General features: G+C 43.8%; 1 protein-coding gene across 1 annotated transcript in view; it reads right to left on the bottom strand.

Annotated features, from left to right (window-relative positions):
- LOC116517846 (sorting nexin-29-like) overlaps nucleotides 1–19,321 on the bottom strand; it is an 83,559-nt gene that overhangs the window by 57,649 nt on the left and 6,589 nt on the right. The window contains exon 3 of the mRNA XM_032231019.1: nucleotides 379–495. Coding sequence (XP_032086910.1) covers nucleotides 379–495 — 117 coding nt within the window. The remainder of the gene's footprint in view (nucleotides 1–378; nucleotides 496–19,321) is intronic.

Raw genomic sequence — 19,321 nt, 5'->3', positions numbered from 1 at the left:
GGATGGATGGATGGATGGATGGATGGATGGATGGATGGATGGATGGATAGGCAGGCAGGCAGGCAGGCAGGCAGGCAGGCAGATAAATAGAGGTGTGTGTGTGTGTGTGTGTGTGTGTGTGTGTGTGTGTGTATCCGGTTGCCAAGCACTTGAATTTTGATCACATGACCACAAGGGCGCTGAGTCTTTTCTAAGTGCAAAGACTTGGTTGCATCTCACTGCTTTCATCCCCGTTGTAACGGCCATTAAGTGGATGATGGTAAGTGGAGGATTCCTTTTGCTGTTCTTCTCTCCCGTGTAAAAAAAAAGCGCCCCCCTCCACACATATCGCCAAGGATGAAAGGGACGGGGATTACTCAGAAAAAGGAAACGACTTACTGGTCCTCTCAGATCAATCAGTTCTTGCCTCATCTGCGTCACGAGGGCCTCTTTGGCCATCAAGGCACGGTGGAGCCGTTCGTTGAATTCGATCAGTTCCCCGTGCATTTCCGCCACCTGGAACACACACACACAAAAACACACAGACACAACCGACAAAGTCAGCTACGGGGAAATGAGTGTTCGGGTCATTCGCGAGATGAATCACCAAAGGAATCGTCTCTACTTTTCTGCATAAGCCCCAAAGGGAACAGCACAAGCACAACGCTGTTGGCAAAAATATGTGAACAAGAGCATCCCTACAATACAGGATGTCTTCAACTTACAGCCATTCATTTAATGACCGTTCGAAGTTACAACAGCACTGAAAAAGAGTGTTACGACCCCCTTTTTAACATTGATAACTGTGACAGCATCCCCGCGGTCCCGTGGTCGAAATTCAGATTCTTGGCAACTGGCTCGTATTGATGACAAGTTGTAGCATCCCAAACAGTGGGGGTATTTAGCCAGTTCAGACCAGTTCAGCTGAACCGGTAATGGCAACCTGAGGGTGGATTCACCCGTCTGCCCATCCGCCCCGGTGCTATGCTGTCCTATTTAGCCACGTTTTCTAAGCCGTGTGCATGCGTGTGTGAACCAGTCGTAAAATTACCGTGTTTTTCGGAGTATAAGACACTCCGAAGTTTAAGACGTACCTAGCTTTTGAGGAGGAAAACAAGGGGTGTTGGTGGAAATCTGCCTCCTAGCAATTTGCCTCCTTGCAGCAAACAGCAAACAGTACAGATGATATACACTGTTTTTGGTGTTAACATACTTGTACAGATGCTGTTAACATTGATGTGGCTTTCTGGAAGTATACGTTATCCTCTGCTATTTGAAAGAAGATACAATAGCACTGGGCCTCTTCAGATCAAGCATTTATTTTAAAAAAAGCTTCTTCATTTTGCTAAGCTGTCTATAATAATAATAAAGCAGTCTTTAAAAAATAAGTCTAATAATTTGAACATTCTATAGGCATTTGTGGTTATTGATTTACCGTCTTGCAGCAAACAGCAAACAGCCTGATTAGCGCAAGAAAAAAAAATCTGCCTCTGCCTCCCAGCAATTTGCCCCTTGCAGCAAACAGCAAGTTTCACTTTCAATTTCAGCCTGGGCCTCCCGATCATCAGCTGTTTCAGGCTGCAGGGATTGCCATAGCCTATTGCAGCCTCCTCGAGCCCCATTTTCCCGTTTGCTGCAAGGAGGTAAATTGCTGGGCTGCAAGGAGGTAAATTGCTGGGAGGCAGAGGACAAGGGGTGGGGGTTGGTGGGTGGGTGGGGCTACATTCAGTGTATAAGACACGCCCAAATTTTCACCCTCTTTTAGGGGGGAGGTGCGTCTTATACTACGAAAAATACGGTATGTGAAACCCACCTCTGGTCCCGGGGTCCTGTGATTTCCCCCTTTTGCGACCTTCTAACAAGCAAAATGCAGAAGGGCGAGCCAGATTCACTTAACAACCGCGTTGCTAAATTAACAACTCCAGCGATTCCCATAACCACTGTGGCAAGAAAGGTTGTATAGTTGGGCAAAATTCACGTAATAACTGTTCTGTTGTATAGAAAAGGTCACATGACCCCGGGACACGGCAATTGTCATAAATATGAACCAGTTGCCGAGCATGAAAATGTAGATCACATGATCACGGGGATGCTGTGATGGTCGTATGTGTGAAAAACGGTCATAAGTCACTTGTTTCGGGGCCGTCGTAACTTCCCACTGTACTGATGAGAAAGTTAACTAAAAGCATGAAGCTACATTGAACCCATTTGTCATTGTGGTTAACTTGCCCCCAAACAAACTTGTTTGACCCAGGCACACTTCAAAATTGTGGAAGCAGAATCTGGGTGCCAGCAAAACCTCTTTTATTTACACGGCTGTGAATTCCTTTCATTCACAGTCAGCAAGGCTTGGCAAACAGTTTTTCCGAGGAATATTTATCCACACAAACCTTATCTCGTTTGGAGAGTTGCCAAATAGCTAGTTTCCAAACACAGGGCAAGGCAAAACTTGGCACAGAGTCTCTTATAGTCACAAACAGAACTTTCCACTCTTAAAACGACCGAATGAACGAAGTGTTTCCTGCAAAAGCCCACTCCCCATTCGCTCCGGTTTATATTTTCTATGGGAGGGGCCAATCACCTTCAAGGTGTGGCTTTACTCCCAAGTCGATCCTCCTTTCTTGGTTGTTCTGGTCTTCTGGCAGCTCTGCGCATGGGCACACTGGGAACAGGCTCCAGCTGTTCCTCTGCCTCACTGCTGTCTAGCTTCCTCTCTGTCTCTGACGCAGAGCCCTCGTCTGAGCTTTCCTCAGCCCCCAGGACTGGCCCATGTTCCTCCCCAACCTCCTCACTGTCCGACTCTGTTGCCAGCTCTGCCGGCAGGCCACAAATAAACTAGAATCAGAAGCTGGCTTTAAGCCACAATGCAGAAGCGACTGATCTAAAGGAGCTTTCTGGGTCAGAAAGCCGCTTTTATGCAAGTCTTATGCAACTGGGGCTATCAATTTCTGGCGTGCCCCATGTTTTTAAAAGGCAGCTTTCAAAGCTTATTATGCTGAGTAAAGACAGCTATGAGATTTCTTCATTTCCCCCTCCCCCCCAATTCTCCAAATATTCTTTTGTATGCGCCTCACGCTTTTCTGCTTAATTGCATTAAAGGGGATTCAATTCGTAACCTCCTTTGATTTAATTAAAAACATCCGACTTAATTACTCTAGGCTGGGTCGACTGAATAAGATCAAGCATAATATGTCCTCTGTGCAAACGATATATAAAAAGAAAAAGAAGGGGGGAAAAAAACCTGCGTTCATATGCCATTTGAACCGTCCCCAGGAAAATGTTTCCATTTGGAGACAATTCGCATCCCTTAAACAAAGAATTCAATCGTTTGAAGCAGAAGTATTAATATGATTAATGATGGAAACATAGGACCATATCCCCCAGCTGCAGAGAATGCCAGCTCTAAGGCCGACTTCATAATTCAAACACCGAGATTTATAACACGTCCCCAATTGAGAAATTTACATTTATGTGTGTGTGTGTGTTTCTCTCTCTCTCTCTCTCTCTCTGTGTGTGTGTGTGTGTGTGTGTGTGGCATTTTTGTTCATGGGGATTCTTTTAAACCTCAGAATAAGCATTATGAGGACTTCTTATACATAAACAAACCGGCAGGCAGAGACACATAAACATATACATATACATCTATATATCATCCATATCTTATCTATCTGTATCTATATATGTATGAATGTATGAATGTATGAATGTATGAATGTATGAATGTAATGTATCTATCTATCTATCTATCTATCTATCTATCTATCTATCTATCTATCTATCTATCATCTATCTATCTATCATTCAGCTATCATTTCTATTATCTATCTTTCTATCTATCTACAGTATCTATCTATAGTATCTATCTATCTATCTATCTATCTATCTATCTATCTATCTATCTATCTATATATCTATATATCTATATATCTATCTATATCTATCTATCTACAGTATCTATCTATAGTATATCTATCTATCTATCTATCTATCTATCTATCTATCTATCTATCTATCTATCTATCTATCTATAGTATCTATCTATCTACAGTATCTATCTATAGTATCTATCTATCTATCTATAGTATCTATCTATCGAGATAGATGCAGATGCAGATATATAGATATACACTGATGTGGTGGCTCAGTGGCTAAGACGTTGAGCTTGTCAATCAGAAGGTCGGCAGTCTGGAGGTTCGAATCCCTAGCACTGTGTAACGGAGTGAGCTCCTGTTACTTGTCCCAGCTTCTGCCAACCTAGCAGTTGAAAAGCACGTAAAAAAATGCAAGTAGAAAAACAGGGACCACCTTTTGTGGGAAGGTAACAGCGCTTCGTGCGCCTTCAGCCTTTAGTCGTTCCGGCCACATGACCACGGAGACGTCTTCGGACAGCGCTGGCTCTTCGGCTTTGAAACGGAGATGAGCACCACCCCCTAGAGTTAGGAACGACTAACACATATGTGTGACGGGAACCTTTACCTTTATATCTGTATCTATATCTCTGTTATCTATCTCTATCTCTCTATCATCCCTGTCTCCGCCTCCCCCTCCATCTTTATCTCCATCTCACTTTAACTTTTAATAGGTAGTCCTCACCTTATGACCACAATGAAGCCCAAAATTTCTGTGGCTAAGTTGTTAAGTGAGTTTTCCTCCACTTTGTGACCACTGTTAAGTGAATCACTGCAAGCTGTTAAGTTAATAACCTGGCCGTTGAGTAAAATCTGGCTTCCCCATTGATTTTGCTGGTCAAAAGGTCGCAAAGGGGGGATCGCGAGACCCCCCTCCGGGAGACAGCAACGGTCATAAACATGAACCAGTTGCCATGCGCCTGCATTTCGATCACGTGACCACGGGGGATGCTGCCAAGTGTGAGAAATGGTCCTTGAGCGGAACGGTTGTAAAATGGGTGTGTCTCGTTTCACAACCAGCTTGGTTGGCAATGGAAATTTAGCTCCCCGTTGTGGTGGGGGCGCCGAGGACTGCCTGCATTGAGCAAGTGACAGAGCTTCCCATCCGGGAAGTAAGCAGCACGCATGCACACACCCCGATAAGTCTGGAAGAACTTCGAAAATGGTTGCTAAGCGACCAGTCGTAAGTCGAGAACTACCTGTAATCATCTTTTTATACTGTTGGGCAGATCGTTATCATGCGAAACTTTCTAAATAAAACAAATCCGAAAAGGCGTTAGATAGAAGTGTAGGAAGTTATCACCCAGCCCTCTCCCAGAAAAAATGAAATATCCTAGGAAATATTGAAAAGGCAGAACATTTCTCTGGATGTGAAAAGAAACATTTTAAAAGTCAGAATAGTTGTCTATAGCTTTCTGCCCATCCCCAGCTAATGGGCCATTAAGATGGCCCGTCTAGCCCACTTTACATAATAAAGACTTCTCCTCACTGCAGCTGTAGGGGGAAGGGTTATTACTCAACTGACCACAAGGCATCTGAGAACTCATCACAGTCTAGAGAGTAGCCCCCTGCATGGCACCATGGGAGTTTGATAACCAGTCAGAATACATTTCTTACACAGGAACAGGAAACAGAGAGGTGGGACTAAACAGGGTATAAAAAGCCTAGCAAGCCCCTTCCTCAGCCCTTCTCTTCTTCTCCATCAACATTGAAGCATGTGATCACCTTTTCTGGTCAGGGCTCAAGCCATGTGGCCCTGTCCAACAATAAACCATCTTTCCAAGCAGCCTCCATGTCTCCAGTGTCTTTTTCCCCACTTGGAGCTGAACCCAGAAGGACATTTCTTTCAACAGAAGAGAAGGGGAAATGACTTCCGACCTTAAAACTCTTCTTGCCAGAACGAGCTACGGAGCTCTCAAGTCGATGTGAATGGAAGTCTACACGGTGGAAGGGGAAGGCGGGGGAGGAAGAGACGCAGGGACCGAGACTCCATTACTTCTGGAAGACTGGGAACATCTCAATGATGGCTCGGTGGTGACAGATCGCATAATCACTAGCATAATAACGTCACGCGGAGCCACGGCAAAGATCTTTCCAAAGGTCAGGTTTATCATGTGCGTAATCGCAGGTGACACATGAAGTCTAAATCGACTGGAGGAGGAGGAAAAAGTAGCAAAACCTGAAATATGAATTTGGCCTCTGAATGCTGGAGGCTCACTCTGTCTGTCTGTCTGTCTGTCTGTCTCTCTATAGATCTATTTATCTGTCTTTATTTCTCTATATATTGATGATAGGTAGGTAGGTAGGTAGGTAGGTAGGTAGGTAGGTAGGTAGGTAGGTAGGTAGGTAGATAGATAGATAGATAGATAGATAGATAGATAGATAGATAGATAGATAGATAGATATAGACAGACACGATAGAGAGAGAGAGAGAAACACAGATGATAGACAGACAGACACGATAGAGAGAGAGAAACAGATGATAGATAGATAGATAGATAGATAGATAGATAGATAGATAGATAGATAGATAGATAGATAGATGATAGATAGACAGACAGACAGATGATAGAGAGAGAGAAACACAGATGATAGGTAGGTAGGTAGGTAGGTAGGTAGGTAGGTAGGTAGGTAGGTAGGTAGGTAGGTAGGTAGGTAGATAGATAGATAGATAGATAGATAGATAGATAGATAGATAGATAGATAGATAGATAGATAGATAGATAGATAGATAATGTAGATCTATAGATTTATAGATTGTCTGTCTGTCTCTGTCTGTCTATCTTATCTATCTATCTATCTATCTATCTATCTATCTATCTATCTATCTATCTATCTATCTATCTATCTATCTATCTATCATCTATCTATCTATCATCTCCAGTGTTGCCCATCTCACGAAAAAGCAACTCATAACTCATAAATATTCAAATGAGCAAGTTTGGATGCTTCTTTATTTCTCCTCCCTCCCTCCTTTTCTTTTCTTTCCTTTCCTTTCTTCTTTTTCTCCATATCAGAAAGAGAAGAAGAAAAAAATCAAAAGTGCAGAAGAATTGACCTGACATATTGTACGGTTTAATTTACCTGATTGTATCCGACAGAGATCAACCTCACTTACAAAAGCAGCCGAAAGAAAATTGACCCATTCGGGTTAAAATGTCCTTGGCTTTCTAATTATCCTAAATTTCCCACCGGCGCTTTTCCCAGCCATCAATCCACTTCCCCACATTCCTTCAATCTCTAATTTCCTTCCTGTCACAGTCCTTTTAAAAAAGAAAAGGAAAGAACGCACTTAATCGCTACTCTAATTGAGATCCTTCTTGGAAAAAGCCGACAGATAATCGGAATTACATAGTAATTAAAAGGGCTAAGATGTATTATTAAAATTCTTCCCTCAGTCTCTCCCCAAAAAAACCAAACATTCATCCTTTGTTTTGTTGGTTATGTCATTCTGAGAGATTTGAATCCCCTGAGGAAACTACAGGTAGTCCTCAACTTACGGCCAAAAGTGAACCCAAAACTTATGTTGCTAAGCGAGACAGTTGTTAAGTGAGTTTTGCCTCATTTTACGACCTTTCTTGCCAGCTTGGTCCATCAAGCAACCATAAAATTCGAAGTAATTTTTTTTTTAAAAAAAAATTAACTCTTTTCTATCAGCCTGAAAAACAAGCAGTATGTTTTGACCCAGGCTTCCTTCAAAAGTCTTGGTCCTGGGAAAATTCACACGACTGTGAATTCCCTTCATTCACAGTCAGCAAGGCTTGGCAAATAGTCTTCCCGAGGAATATTTATCAACACGAACCTTATCTCGGTTGGCGAGCTGCCAGATAACTAGTTTCCAAACACAAGGCAAGGCAAAACTTGGCACAGAGTCTCTTATAGTCACAAACAGAACTTTCCACTCTTGAAACGACCAAAGGAACGAATTGTTTCCTGCAAAAGACCCCTCCCCGTTCGCTCCTCTTTTGTTTCCTATGGGAGGGGCCAATCACCTCCAAGGTGTGGCTTTACTCTTAAGTCGACCTTACTTTCTTAGTTGTTCTTGTCTTCTGGCAGCTCTGCGCATGCGCACACTGGGAACAGGCTCCAGCTGTTCCTCAGCCTCTCTGCTTCTGACGCAGAACCCTCGTCTGAGTTTTCCTCAGCCCCCAGGACTGCCCCATCTTCCTCCCCAACCTCCTCACTGTCCGACTCTGTTGCCAGGCACCGGCGGGCCACAACATAGTGAGAAACAAATCCTGATTCCAACAACTTAGGAACTTTCCATGTTATTCTGTTGCCATGCACAGCAAAGAGTTCTACTAAAAACTAACATTAAATTTGGGTAATAACAATGATTTCATCCCTGCACATAAAAGATTAGCAGGCTTAACTAGTAGTGACTCAGGCTTTCAAGAACGTGGTTAGAAATATAAAAGCTCAAAAATACATATATTTTAAAAAATTCATTAAGGGGGAAAAAGCACTAAGAGATTTTTTTTTTCCAAGAGATGATGATTCATAACTCTTGCGAAGAAGCAAGTCATTACTAAATCTATAATTTGAAGTCCAAGGAGCATAAAACAAAGATACGTTAAATATTAAAACGCTCTCCAGAGGTGGTCAAAAGCTGGTGAGAAGTTCAGGAAAAGTGGTAAATTTCTTTACCGTTTACGGCAGGAAAAAAAGAAAAGAAGTGGAATGGTTACTGAGACAGAATAAGGCAACAAAAGGCAGCACCACAATTCCAACACAAATAGTATCACAACTTCAATGAGTCACATGTTTGTGTGATCTGCATAACGAGGAAGTCCATCGCAAACCTTCCTGCCACTCATCCTGACTTTCCACAGTGGAAAACTCACCAGAATACAAGAATGCTAATTCTGAAATACACAAACCTAGGGTCAGTTTTGGGACATCCTTCCCTCTACTAACAACATTGGGTGTGTTGTTGTTAGTTGTGAAGTTGTGTCTGACCCATCACGACCCCATGGACGACGTTCCTCCAGGCCTTCCTGTCCTCTACCATCCTCTGGAGACCATTTAAGCTCATGCCGACTGCTTCGGTAACCATCCAGCCACCTATTTCTATTTCTATTCCTATTCTATTCTATCATTTCTATTCTATTCTATTTCTAATTCTACTGTACTCTATTCCTATTCTAATTCCTATTCTAATTCCTATTCTATTCTATCCTCCTATTCTATTTTATTCTATTTCTATTTCTACTCTACTCTAAAACTCTACTCTACTCTATTCCTATTCTAATTCTTATTCTATCCTCATTTCTATCCTCCTAGTCTATTCTATTCTATTTCTAATTCTACTCTATTCCTATTCTATCCTCATTTCTATCCTCCTATTTCTATTCTATTGTATTTCTACTCTACTCTAAAACTCTACTCTATTCCTAGTCCTATTCTCATTTCTATCCTTCTATTTTATTCTATTTCTATTTCTACTCTAAAACTCTACTCTATTCCTAGTCCTATTCTAATTCCTGTTCTAACCTCATTTCTATCCTCCTAGTCTATTCTATTTTATTTCTAATTCTACTCTATTCTAAAACTCTATTCCTATTCCTATTCTAATTCCTATTCCTATTCTATTCTATCCTCATTTCTATCCTCATTTCTATTCTATTCCCATTCCCATTCCCAATCCCAGTCCCATCCTATTCTATTCCACTCTATTCAGTGATGGCTAACCTTTTCAGCACTGAGTGCTGAAATTGGAGCGTGCATGGAACCCAGAAGAGCAGCTGGAGAGGGCACACATGCCTATAGAGGGCTCTGGTGCCACTTCTGGCATGTGTGCCATGGGTTCGCCATCACGGTTCTCTATTCAAATATTCAATATTGATCAGAAAAGTCTCCCTTTGGGGCCACCCAGGCTACGTCTGAGCCACTTATCGCTGGTCGATTGTGTGGAAAGCAGGGTTCATTCCATTGGCCTTTCCAACTGAGCGTAAGGTGCACCTCTTGTTTACCACGAGGATAAAAGCCTTGAGCATCTTTGAGCGATGGGAACGATCTTGCGCATGAATAGGTTTCAAAGATCTCCGTCTGCAGGAAATGGTTTTGTTCTGAGGAGCTCTTGAAGCCCACGCAGTACGTCCTGTGAGCGCTCTGCCCACTGATGGATTCTTCAGTAACGGAATAAAATATTCCCCTTTTGAACAGGCAATCAAAAGCTACTCCGCAAAGGAAAACTTCCTTAGAATTGCCTTTATTCTCACAATCTTGTTATTTAACCTTGGCGGAAAATCATGGTCAAATGTGGACTTGTTGAAAATGCTTCTCAGGGCCCTTTCACACAAAAAAAGCCTTCCTCAAGGTCATCTATGTTCTCACCCATGAAGGTAGGAGGGAAGACATCGCTAAAGTAAAGGTTCCCCTCGCACATATGTGCCAGTCGTTCCCGACTCTAGGGGGCGGTGCTCATCTCTGTTTCAAAGCCGAAGAGCCAGCACTGTCCGGAGACGTCACCGTGGTCATGTGGCCGGCATGACTCAACACCGAAGGCGCATGGAATGTTGTTACCTTCACACCAAAGGTGGTCCCTATTTTTCTAATTGCATTTTTTACGTTCTTTCGAACTGCTAGGTTGGCAGAAGCTGGGACAAGTCACGGGAGCTCACTCCGTTACGCGGCACTAGGGATTCGAACCGTCAGTCTGCTGACCTTTCTGATCGACAAGCTCAGCGCCTTAGCCACTGAGCCACCGCATCCCTGTAAGGCATCTCTACTACAATGCCTAGATAACGTTTTCCTTTGTGGGGAAACATCACTTGGGAAAGGGGGAGAGAAGGAATAAAAACGAGAGGAAGACATGCGCAAATAACAACCGACAAGTAAAGGTGGTCCTTGACTTACAACCAGAAAATTGAGCCCAGATTGGCTGGATGGAGTCACTGAAGCAGTCGGCCTGAGCTTAAATGGACTCCAGGGGATGGTAGATGACAGGAAGGGCTGGAGGAACGTTGTCCATGGGGTCGCGATGGGTCGGACATGACTTCGCAACTAACAACAATTTGTTTAACCTGTTTTTAAAATAATCCTGTTTCAACACAGACTATTTAAGGTTTTAGAATTCTCCAATTACCACGATCAATGTGATATTACTTTTTATTTTCTTTTTTAAAAGTCTATTTTGGAAGTCCCAAGAAAGCAAAAATCAAGAACGGGCTATTTGGAACAGAAGAGATTGGTCAACTCCATGGGCAGGTTGAATATTTCTCTCTAAAAATAGCTCCCTCTAAAAGGTGGGTGACAGATCAACTAAAGAAGGCAGTCTTTTTTTCCCCCCTTCCCTCAACACCATACTGTCAAATCGTACAAGCTTTGACGATGCTATTTTTATTCAGAAGTTCGTTCATTTGTGGCGGAGGTGAACATCAAAAGATAAGTTTGGACAGAGCTTCAGTTCTTCACTGGGACACAAATTTCCATGTAGCCCACTCCAGGGCTGCCATGCTCAGCTAGCGCACCAGAACAGTGATGTTTTTGGATCCAATCTGTGGGCCTGTTTGCTGACAGTAAAAATATGACAATCAAGTTATCTTTTCTCTTCTCCTCTCTCCTCTCCTCTCTTCAGATCTTATCTTAAAAGCCACACACAATGGACACATATAGCAATAGCACTTGAGACTTGTATATCGCTTCATGGTGCTTTTACAGCCCTTTCTAAGCGGTTTACAGAGTCAGCCTTTTGCCCCCAACAATCTGGGTCCTCATTTGACCCACCTCGGAAGGATGGAAGGCTGAGTCAACCTGGAGCCGGTGAGGGTCGAATTGCTGGCAATGGGAGAGTTAGCCTGTAATACTGCAATCTAACCACTGCACAATGGATGGATGGATGGATGGATGGATGGATGGATGGATGGATGGATGGAAGGAAGGAAGGAAGGAAGGAAGGGAGAAAAGGAAGAGCAATAGCAATAGCACTTAGACATATATTGTTTTACAGTGCTTCACAGCCCTTTTTTAAGCAGTTTTACAGAGTCAGCCTTTTGCCCCCAACAATCTTGGTCCTCATTTTACCAACTTCGAAAGGATGGAAGGTTGAGTCAACCTAGAGCCAATCAGGATCGGACTGCTGGCAGATGGCAGAATTAGCCTGCAATACTGCATTCTAACCACTGCGCACCATGAAAGGAAGGAAGGAAGGAAGGAAGGAAGGAAGGAAGGAAGGAAGGAAGGAAGGAGGGAGGGAGGGAGGGAGGGAGGGAGGGAGGGAGGGAGGGAGGGAGGGAGGGAGGAAGGGCAAGAGCAATAGCCCTTGGACTTATATACTGCTTTATAGTGCTTTGAAGCCCTTTCTAAGCAGTTTACAGAGTCAGCCTTTTGCCCCTAACAATCTGGGTCCTCATTTTACCAACTTCAAAAGGATGGAAGATTGAGTCAACCTTGAGCTGGTGAGAATTGAACTGCTGGCAGTTGGCAGAATTAGTTTGCAATATTGCATTCTAACCACTGTGCACCATGGATGGATGGATGGATGGATGGATGGATGGATGGATGGATGGATGGAAGGAAGGAAGGAAGGAAGGAAGGAAGGAAGGAAGGAAGGAAAAGAAGGAAAGAAGGAAGGATGGAAGGCTGAGTTGATGGCCACAGTAGTAGTACTTAGACTTATATACCATTTCACAGTGCTTTTACAGCCCTTTCTAAGCAGTTTTATAGAGTCAGCCTTTTGCCCCCAACAATCTGGGTCCTTATTTTACTCACCTCGGAAGGATGGAAGGCTGAGTCAACTTGAGCTTGGTGAGATTCAATCTGCCAAATTGCAGGCAGCCGGCAGTCAGCGGAAGTCGCCTGCAATACTGCATTCTAACCACTGCACCACCTCAGCTCTTATAAATCTATCGGTATATGTGAAGACCACACACAGACTCGCCCAAAGCACACACACTGCTCGAGAGAAGTTCCTTGAGGATGGGCTTCAGCACGTGTCCCAAAGGTCAGAAGACTCTGGTTCCGAGGACCGACCCAGATTGGTTCCTACAACATCACCCTGGGACACGTATATTTGCCTTCGATCGTGAACATTTGGGGGAACAACTAAATTAAAAATGCGACTCCCCAAAACAAAAGAGCCATCTGGGGAACAAACTCTCTGCAGCAGCTGGTCCCTGTTGGCAAAAGCTAGGTTGGCCATTCATAGCACCATGAACATTCAGGCAAAGACAGGCTCCTGAGAGTCGTTTCCCAAAATTGCCACGTCTCTTGCCAACTTTGGTGCCAGGTGCGGTTTGGAACCCAGCGGATACCCAAAAAAGCACCCTCTCGGCCAGCGACGGGAAGACGTAGCCCACCAGGGAAAGCCTCCCTTTGATGATCAAACAGGGCTTTGGAAAGCTCTTAGAGGACTTCCTAGATAGGCACCGTATTTTTCGGACTACAAGACGCACCGGTGTATAAGACACACCAATATTTTGAAGAGGTAAGTAAGAAAGAAAAAGTTTTTGTCCTCCCCCGGGCCCCAGGAGCACTCTGCAGGCTTCCGCAGGGCTGGGGGAAGGCAAAAATGCCCCTGTTTTTGCACAAAAAAAAAAAATGGTGAAAAAAAAGCAGGTTTGGGCAAAAACGGAGGCCTTTCGACCTTCCTCCAAGCCCTGCTGAAGCCTTCAGAATGCTCCTGTGCCCCCAAATTCCCCGTTTTTTGCAAAAATGGTATGTGAGAGCTTCGAGAGGCCAAAAATGGCTGCATCTGGTTTATAAGACGCAGCAACGTTTCCACACTTTTGTAGGGGAAACGGTGTGTCTTATACTCCGAAAAATACGGTACTGCAGACCACATTAAGCAGTTAAGGGCAATATGTCCTTGGAAGAAAGGCAGGGAAAATCTAACCTTCTCCAACAAGTTGACACAGCCTGAACTCACTGCGCTGAAGCCATTAGCTAGTTAATAGGTGACTCTGCAGGGAGACTCACACACACATACACCCCTGTGGTGCTTCATCAGCAGCTGCTGAGATACCCATAAAATCTATCGCGCCGAGGCAGGCAGCGAGAAGGTCATGCCCCATTTTCCACCACTGTGATTTCTCAGACAAGGATGATTAGGGGACTGGAGGATAAAACACAATTTTCTGAGCCAGGCCTTCCTTAAACAGCAAGAAGCAGAGTCTTGGCCCTGGCCAAACCCCTTTTATTTACACGACAGTGAATCCCTTTCATTCACAGTCAGCCAGGCTTTTAGCAAACAGTCTTTCCGAGGAATATTTATCAACACGAACCTTATCTCGCTTGGAGAGCTGCCAGATAACTGGTTTCCAAACGCAGGGCAAGGCAAAACTTGGCACAATTAAAGAAGAACTGTTAGGTTGGCAGAAGCTGGGTTGAATAATGGGAGCTCACTCCCATTACACAGCACTAGGGCAGTGAAATTCTTTTTTTTTTTTACTACCGGTTCTGTGGGCGTGGCTTGGTGGAAGGGTACTGCAAAATGCACATTCCCTCCCCACTCTGGGGACAGCCAGAGGTGGTATTTGCAGGTTCTCCGAACTATTCACAGTTTCTGCTACCGGTTCTCCAGAACCTGTCAGAACCTGCTGAATTTCACCCCGGCACTAGGGATTCGAACCGCTGAACGGTCAACTTCTGATCTACAAGCTCAGCGTCTCAGCCACTGAGCCACCACATGCAAATTCATCCAACTAGACATACCCAGTTCCTGCAACCGTTCTTCGTATGTTTTAGCCTCCAGTCGCCTAAATCATCTTTGTTGCTCTTCTCTGCACTCTTTCCAGAGTCTCAATGTCTTTTTTATATCGTGGCGACCAAAACGGGATGCAGTACTGCAATGCCCTCTTAATTTTGCTTCAGAGGGTTTCCCGGGGCAGATAACAAACAGGCTAGGTGGAATTCCTTTCTCCTAGCAGATGGAATTTTATTTCTTCGGACAGGAATTACTAGCCCTGATTGATCATGGTCTAATGCAGATGGATGATGCCAGGTTACTCGACTATGAAGGGCATCGTCTTGGTGTTATGAAATAAAAAAGAGAGTTATTGGAGGGTGGTAGAAATCAAGGGACCTTCATCTTACCACTCTCTTGATAAAGATGGCTAGGACCAGTTTTATGTTACTGGTTTTCACATGCAGTGATTTAATAATATATTAATTAGGACCAGCAGCCAGCACAGTAGAGAAAAGCTTTTTAATGGAAAGAGTTTCTAATAGAAAAACAACACAATGTGCACACACACATACTTCTGTCTGAAAGACCCAGCCAGAGGGAACAGTTTGAAGGACACAGCTAATCACAATTGCTTGTTCTCTCTCTCTCTCTCTCTCTCTCTCTCTCTCTCTCTCTCTCACACACACACACACACACACACACACACACAGACACTGTCTCTCTGTCTCTCTCTCTGTCTCTCTCTCTGTCTCTCTCTCTGTCTCTCTCTCTGTCTCTCTGTCTCTCTCTGTCTCTCTCTGTCTCTCTCTCTGTCTCTCTCTCTGTCTCTCTCTCTGTCTCTCTCTCTCATTGTCTCTCTGTCTGTCTCTGTCTGTCTCTGTCTGTCTCTCTGTCTCTTTCTCTCTGTCCCTCTCTGTCTCTCTTTGTCTCTCTCTCTATGTCTCTCTCTGCCTCTCTCTGTCTCCCTCTCTGTCTCTCTCTCTGTCTCTGTCTCTCTGTCTCCCTCTCTGTCTCTCTGTCTCTCTCTGTCTCTCTTCCTCTCTCTCCCTCTCTCTCCCTCTCCCCCCTCTCCTCTTTCTCCCCCTCTCCCTCTCTCCCCCCTCTCTCTCCCTCTCCCCCTTTCTCCCTCTCTCTCCCCCCTCTCCCTCTCTCTCCCCCCTCTCTCTCCCTCTCCCTCTCTCTCCCCCTCTCTCTCCTCCTCTCTCTCCCTCTCTCCCCCCCTCTCTCTCCCCCCCTCCCTTGTAAACTTTGCCGAATATTATAACAGAATTTTTTCTTAAAAAACATAGCCACCTAAGCTAAACAATTAATTTTTCATGTTTTCAATCTTCAAACCTTCAATTAATTTATGAACATACACATTGATTGAATTTGGGGGCCATTAAATCAAGTCCAAATAGAAAATGATCCATGGTCCGCATCTTTAATTCAGCCTGAAATGCAGACAACTGTAGAAGCTTGATCAAAATAAACTCATTTTATTTTGGCTCACAACAGATTTATCAAACTGATGTGCTGGAAGGAAGAAGTGACTAAATATCCTTAAGAGGGGGCCACCCCCTTCATTCAAAAGAAGTCTACGCAAGTTCTGAATTCCCAAGTTACAAATAGGAAGAAAATAAATAAAGGCTCCAAACAACCGAATGGCAAAAATTACGTCAGAATTCATAACATTCCACTATGATGTATTTGTTCAATTTGGACTCAATAATACTGTATATGTCTTGGCAGATAGTGAAGAGGAACTAAAAAGTTTCTTGAGGCGGGTGAAGAAGGAGACTGCAAAAGTTGGCTTGAAACTCAACATTAAGAAAACTAAGATCGTGGTATCTCTCAATTCCTGGCAAATAGATGGGGAAGAAATGGAGGTAGGGACAGATTTTATTTCCCTGGGATCCAAGATCACCGCAGATGGGGACTACAGCCAAGAAATTAAAAGAAGCTTGCTCCTGGGGAAGAAGGCTATGGCAAATCTAGACAGCATCCTAAAAAGCAGAGACATCACCCTGCCAACACAAGGGTGTCTAGTCAAGGCTGTGGTTTTCTCAGTTGCAATGTTTGGCTGTGAAAGTTGGACCATTAGAAAGGCTGAGCGCCAACGAATGGAGGCCTTTGAACTCTGATGCTGGAGAAGATGTCTGCAAGTCCCTTGGACTGCAAGGCCATCCAACTGATCAGTCTTAGAGGAGATCAACCCTGACTGCTCTTTAGAAGGCCAGATCCTGAAGAGGAAACTCAAAGACTTTGGCCACCTAAGGAGAAGGAAGGACTCCCTGGAGAAGAGCCTCATGATGGGAAGGATGGAGGGCAAAAGAAGAAGGGGACGGCAGAGAAGGAGGTGGCTGGATGGAGTCACCGAAGCAGCCGGCATGAGCTTAAATGGACTCCAGAGGATGGTAGAGGACAGGGAGGCCTGGAGGAACGTGGTCCATGGGGTCCCGATGGGTCGGACACAACTTTGCAACTAATAACAACAAAATACTGTCTATGTGAGCCCAGTTACTGCAGTTTGTAAACCTATAGTTTATGGATTAAACTGTTGTGTAATTCTGGGCGGCCCAATCAACTCATTGTATTAACTCACTGAATACATTGATTGTACCAATTGCTAACCCAAAGTGATATTCATTTATTGAAATCAGCTTCTTATCCCCTGAAACTGAACACACCCCTGAAACTGCGGGAAACTGTTCACAGCCATAGAGACGACCCTGAGAAAAACATTCAAAAGGTTTTAAGTTCCCACAAGAGAAGAAGGGATGGAAAATAATAAAAGGATGGGAAAAGGGAGCTTGGATTTAACTCACTTGTGGCTACATATGGATTCTGGGCAGATCCCTCTTTTAACACCACCTCTGATTCTGCCCGGCTTTTTCCTACATGCAGGCTAGAATTAAAATGAATTAGAATGATCTCAAAGTTTCTTGAGTCTTTTGTTCCATCCAGGATGATTTTCTTCAGCTTTTCAAAGCGATCTGTGCTGTTAAAATGCAGTGTTCGTATTCTGTGCTAAGGCATGATAGGATGTTTATTATTACAGTTACTTCAATCAAGGTAAAGATTCCACTCGCACATGCATACTGGTCGTTCCCGACTCTAGGGGGCGGTGCTCATCTCCGTTTCAAAGCCGAAGAGCCAGCGCTGTCCAAAGATGTCTCTTTTTTTATTATCATTATTGAAATTTTTAAAGAGTTTTACAAATATATACCTTCTCTCCCCCCCCCGACCCCACATCCCTTCCCCCAACCCCACATCCCCTCCCCCCCTCCCACAGCAAATACAGGGTATAAACATTTAACAACCATATTCTAAAATAAACTAACTAACTTTAGCATCATCCCTCGCTTATACTTTAATTCCCCTTTTGTAAAGCTAACTTTAAACAAGGTGTATCATTCCTTGCTTCTTCAATCATAAGCTATCTGGAGTTTCTTAGTCCCATATTTATTCTGAATGTAATCAATCCATCTTCTCCATTCCAGCTTGTATTTCTCATCTGACTGATCCTTGAGATATGCTGATATTTTATCCATCTCTGCTAAGTTTGTTACTTTTAACGTCCATTCTTGAATAGTGGGCAAATCTTCCTTCTTCCAGTACTGCGCCACCAAGAGTCTTGCTGCCGTTGTTAAGTTCAAAATCAAATTAGTCTCTATAACTGTACAGTCAGTAATTAAAGACGCCTCCGTGGTCATGTGGCTGGCATGACTAAACGCTGAAGGTGCACGGAATGCTGTTCCCTTCCCACCAAAGGTGGTTCCTATTTTTCTACTTGCATTTTTACGTGTTTTCCAACTGCTAGGTTGGCAGAAGCTGGGACAAGTCACGGGAGCTCACTCCATTACGCGGCGCCAGGGATTCGAACTGCTGAACTGCCGACCTTTCAGATTGACCAGCCCAGCGTCTTAGTCACTGAGCCACCGCGTCCCTTTAGTTGCTTCAATAAACCAAAGTTAAACAACCCTGGCTTGGTATTATGGGAGCTCCCAGGGTGGATTGCACTGAGAAAGTATTGATTTCTTGGACTCTTGCCTCCTTCAAGTGATACATGGCTTAAATTCCCGGTAATGATTTGGACATCAAAAGAAATCTCTAAAAGGATTTAGAGTTGACCATGGAGAAGGCTATTAAGTTGGAAAACAGATGACCCAATCCAGAAATTGAAGGAAGTGTAAGAAGTAAATTCAGAATAACTCCACCTTGATTTTGATAGGATAGAGAGAAACAGGCTTTCGAGATTTGGCTATTATACTGTACGGAAGTCGCGCAATATTCCTGGATTCTTTGCGGTGTCTATTTCTGTGTTGACCTCCCTCAAAGGACTGACACATGCCTTCAACACATAACTTTCCTTCTTTGCTTGAAGCTTATCTCCCGCCCCCTCGTTTGCAACAACCTTCATTTGTCATAGTTGCCACCGTTAGCCGTATACCCTGGATTGCTGCAAACCATCTTTTCCCATCTCACACCCAACCCCCATGGAGTTTTAACCATCATGAAGGTTATCTGAGTTATTCTGGAGGAACAAAAATACCCGTATATTTTGAAGAGGCAACTGAACTGTCTTTCCTTTTCTTGGAAGACTTTTCGCTTCTCATCCGAGAAGCTTCTTCAGTTCTGACTTTGAATGGTGGAGGATGGAAGGATTTATGTTCCTTGCAACCATCTGGTTGTTAGAATTCTTTCTGAGAGTCGTTGAGAACACTTGGAGGTTCATCTATGCCAGTGGTCACCCAATGGTGCTTCGTTGAGAAAAATTTCGGTGGCCCGCAGAAAAATTATTTGCATTTTTTATATTGCACTAAAT

Source organism: Thamnophis elegans, chromosome 14, assembly GCF_009769535.1.
Source record: "Thamnophis elegans isolate rThaEle1 chromosome 14, rThaEle1.pri, whole genome shotgun sequence".
Taxonomy (NCBI): domain Eukaryota; kingdom Metazoa; phylum Chordata; class Lepidosauria; order Squamata; family Colubridae; genus Thamnophis; species Thamnophis elegans.
This window is presented reverse-complemented; position numbering and strand designations above follow the sequence as displayed.